The 4,083-nt window shown below is 44.2% G+C and overlaps 1 protein-coding gene across 3 annotated transcripts in view; it reads right to left on the bottom strand.

Moving 5' to 3' along the window:
• The window catches only part of CUNH1orf168 (chromosome unknown C1orf168 homolog), a 59,898-nt gene that overhangs the window by 29,941 nt on the left and 25,874 nt on the right, over nucleotides 1-4,083 (bottom strand). For all 3 annotated transcript variants that reach the window (XM_019501232.1, XM_019501230.1, XM_019501231.1), the window contains exons 8-9: nucleotides 2,811-2,889; nucleotides 2,261-2,420 (exon numbers count right to left, since the gene is read on the bottom strand). In XM_019501232.1, the coding sequence (XP_019356777.1) occupies nucleotides 2,261-2,420; nucleotides 2,811-2,889 (239 nt within the window). The remainder of the gene's footprint in view (nucleotides 1-2,260; nucleotides 2,421-2,810; nucleotides 2,890-4,083) is intronic.

The following is a 4,083-nucleotide window of genomic DNA, read 5'->3' as shown; positions in this document are numbered from 1 at the left end:
CCCCCCCCCCCCCCAAGCCCTGGGCTATAGCACAACCTAAGGACAAGAACCAAGAAATCTGCTCATGGGCATTAACTGAAATAAGCCAAGTGATTGACCTTTCAGTATTCCCAGTGGGGTGGGTAGGGTTTGAGGAGAAAGGATTGATGCATCACATAAGTACCAGCAATGTACCTGCAAATTACTATGGGGAAACAAATCTCATTTGTGATGCCAGCAGATGTCTCTATTGTATTGAAAGACAGGAAAGCTAAATATGTTGAATTACATTTCAATTAGGACAAAACACTAGTTAAATAGGGACAGCCCTCTAGCTGTATTGGGCCATTATCACATCTGAAGTGTGGGAGGGAGAAGAAAAAGGATGAGACTAATGAAAAAACATTAACCAGAGAGCAACTAGCAATTTTCAGGTGCCTCACCAGAAACGTGTACTGTAATAACAACCACAATTCCTGTTCTGAGCACTGCGGACTAGTTCAGAACAGATTGACAAATTTATTCTTATTCCCTGCCCACATCGCCTCTTTCCTCCAGCTCATCCTTCCCTCCCCCCCTCCTTCCCCACCCCTCTACAAGCACACAGTCAGATTTTCCATACAATCTGCTCCAAGCTTTTAGAAGCTCATCTGCTCAAAGACATCAGTGACAGGTCAACCCTGAATGCTTTTGAAAAAAAAAAAAAGAAACCAAAAAAAAAAAAACCCAACAAAAACTCAAGCCACTATTGCATCTAACCATTCAAGAGTTCAAATCAAACCAACAGCTCAATCACAAAATAGTGACCTTCAGTAGCAGCCCAATTAAGTGAAGTGGTCTGTAAAAACATTGTTTTCCCAAGGAACAAACTGAAGTCATTACTTGCAGTTAAGACCAATTTTACTTCATCCTCAAGTGAAAAATCCTATCCATACAACTTACAAGTATTAAAGCTTCCCCCCTTGTCTTTACAAATCCTATTATGTCATAATGAATAGCTTTCAGCAGGAGCTTGGGCATGCAGGGATGAAATCAGGAAAGCCAAAGTGCAACTGGAGTAGCAACTAGCAAGTGATGTGAAGGGTAACAAGAAAGGTTTCTACAAGTATGCCAGCAACAAGAGAAAGATCAGGGAAAGTTTGTGTCCCTTACTGTCCCTAGTGAGAGATGATGCACAAGATTCAATGCCTCTCCACCGCCCTCCAGTCTTCACAGGCAAGGTCAGCTAATGCACCTGGCAGCACAGTTTGGGGATGAGGTGAGAAGCCAACAGTGGCAAGGGAACAGGTTACAGACTATTTAGAAAAGCTGGATGTGTACAAGCCCATGGGGCTGGGTGTGATGCACCTAAGTGTGCTGAGGGAGTTGGCCAGTGTGATCACAGGGCCACTGGCCATTATCTTTGAAAACTCATGGAGATTATGAGAGGTCCTGGATGCCAGAAAAGGGCAAATATAGGGTCCATCTTTCAGAAAGGGAAGGAGGAGGATCCAGGGAACTACAGACCAGTTAGTTTCACTTCAGTCCCTGGAAAAATCATGGAGCAGATCCTCAAGGAATCCATTTCTAAGCACTTGGAGGAGAAAGCGATTAGGGACAGTGAGCATGGATTCACAAGCAAGTCTTGCTTGACCAACCTGATGCCTTCTATGATGAGGTGGCTGGCTCTGTGGATGTAGGGAGAGCAGGGGATGTGATATACCTTGACTTCAGCAAGGCTTTTGATACAGTCTCCCACAAAATTCTTGCAAGGAAGTATGGGATGGATGACTGGACTGTAAGGTGGATAGAAAAACTAGCTGGATTGCCAGGCTCAAAGGGTAGCAATCAATGGCTCAGTATTTAGTCGGCAGCTGGTATCAAGGAGTGCCCAGTGGTTTTGTTGAATATCTCCATCGATGACCTGGAAGATGGGACCAAAGTGCACCCTCAGCAAGTGTGCGGATAACATCAAGCTGGGGGACGCGGAATAGTAGATATGCTGGAGAGTAGGGCTAGGATTTAGAATAAGGCTTAGAAACAGAAAATACACCTCCACTAGTGCACTAAAGTCTGTTAAGAGTTCCTGTCCATAAGATAACTGTTAAAAATAGTTCATGACTATCTATTATTTATCAGTAGAAGTCCAAGGTCCACAGTGCAATAAAAGTCTTTCCTAGCTTTAGTCAGAGACAACTTAGTTTCCCATAGTGCTGTTCTGCTATGCCATTTCCTCATTCATCTCTACAGGAATTAGAGTGACGTGAAACAACATACGGCATGAAGGCAACAAAGTACATACAGTATTCTACATTGTCCTTTGACAGGCTTTTCTCAGTGGGACATTTTGTAGTCTGGGGAAGACTGGACGCATCTTGCAGCCTCCTTTGCAATATGTTGCTTCCGCTTCTTCCATCTTCATTTGTTTGCACTTTGTGAACTATATCCTTATTGCCACTAATCTAAAGACAGAGGAGGAGACAGGTTAGTACAGCATCCCAACAAATTCCTAGTTTGGAAGGTTTTTTTCCAAATGATTAAATACTCCATGCGATAAACATTTTGGCAGATGAGCAAACATGACAATACAAGCAGGGTCAGTTATAATGACTCAACATTTACCAGCGCTCATGGAGGAAGGGAGGGGGAGACCAGCAGTATTTACCATTCTAGACTCTTTCCTCCCTTGGGAGGATAAGAAATTGCTTTCAATCTTTAGGCCAATGTGTAGTTTCACTATGCCTTACAAAACAACAAGAACCATGGCATGCTCTATTCCTCTTCCTGTGGTCACCCTTAACATTATACCTCCAACTACAACATAAATAAATATTTCCATTATGTATCAATACCTTGAATATTTTCTTCACTTGATGCAGTCTCTCCCTTTCAAAATCCCCACTTGTCTTTTCCTTTATGGCTCTTTCAACACTGAAATAAAGATACCATCACAAACACAATAACACAGTCACCCTTTGCAAGCCCGTAACTACACGTAGCATCTGAATTCCAATGGCTAGAGGTGCGATGCAGCATTGTGTAGGCATTATTTTCCACCATGCCAGAATAGCTGCTACCTGAAACGACCTCTGAAAGACAGCTTGCTAAAATGCCTGGACTACACATAACGTAGATACAAGGTCAATGATCACACCTGGGTTTAATCTGGACAAGTGACAATAGTTTATAGGTGGTTTCAAAATTTCTAACTACAGGGCTGGGCAGTTTTCTTACAAAGTTAAATTTGAACTATAGGAAAAGAAGCCCTGATGAGAGGATTAAATGGGAGTGTTGTCAAGTCGGTGATTTTTTGGGTGATCAGACATAGATGCCTACACACGATGGATTCTTGCTCCAACGTGTGCTGATTAGCACGCATTGGAACAGACTCAATTAGTTGCTAGTTAGCATGCTCCAACAGCCTCGGAGTCATAGTTTCATAGTTTCTAGGGTCGGAAGGGACCTGAGCAGATCATCTAGTCCGACCCCCTGCCATGGCAGGAAAGAGTACTGGGGTTAAACGACCCCAGCAAGGTGTTCATCTAACCTCTTCTTAAAAACCCCCAGGGTAGGAGCCTGCACCACCTCCCTTGGAAGTTGGTTCCAGACCCTAGTCGTATGTATTCAGCATCCCTGTGCTTCAAAATGGCAGTGGGGGCACTTTAACTACAGCTCATTGAATGGGCTGTCATTTTGAAGCACAGGACACTGAATACATGGGATGCTGCGTGCACTTTAGAGCAGATCATGAGAGCCACTCTAAAGCACCTCCCCCCCCAAACACCGGAGCACATGTAAAGATGCCCACTAGCACTCCAATTAGACATTTATCATGTCACAGCAATGTACATTAGGGCAAACAGGTTACCAAGCTTCAGAAATTAAACCTATTGCAGCATTTCAAATTCTAATACAATAAAAGCCTTAGTCTGCCTGTCCGTAATGCTTTATTTGACTTCTGATTGGCTGACTGAAACAACCAGAGAGCGCCAAGAGCATTTGGACAGGAGACGGTGTGGCAAAGCGCTGCCATGATGGCGGGGACACAAGGGATGGAGCGGGGGGAGGGGGAGGAGCAGGCCTGTTCCTTCCCTTCCCCCAACTGGACACGGAGCTGCTGGGCCC

Source organism: Gavialis gangeticus, unplaced genomic scaffold (genome assembly GCF_001723915.1).
Source record: "Gavialis gangeticus isolate Ggan-Ray unplaced genomic scaffold, GavGan_comp1, whole genome shotgun sequence".
NCBI lineage: Eukaryota > Metazoa > Chordata > Crocodylia > Gavialidae > Gavialis > Gavialis gangeticus.
The sequence above is the reverse complement of the archived record's forward strand: the minus strand, read 5'-3'. Positions and strand labels throughout refer to the sequence as shown.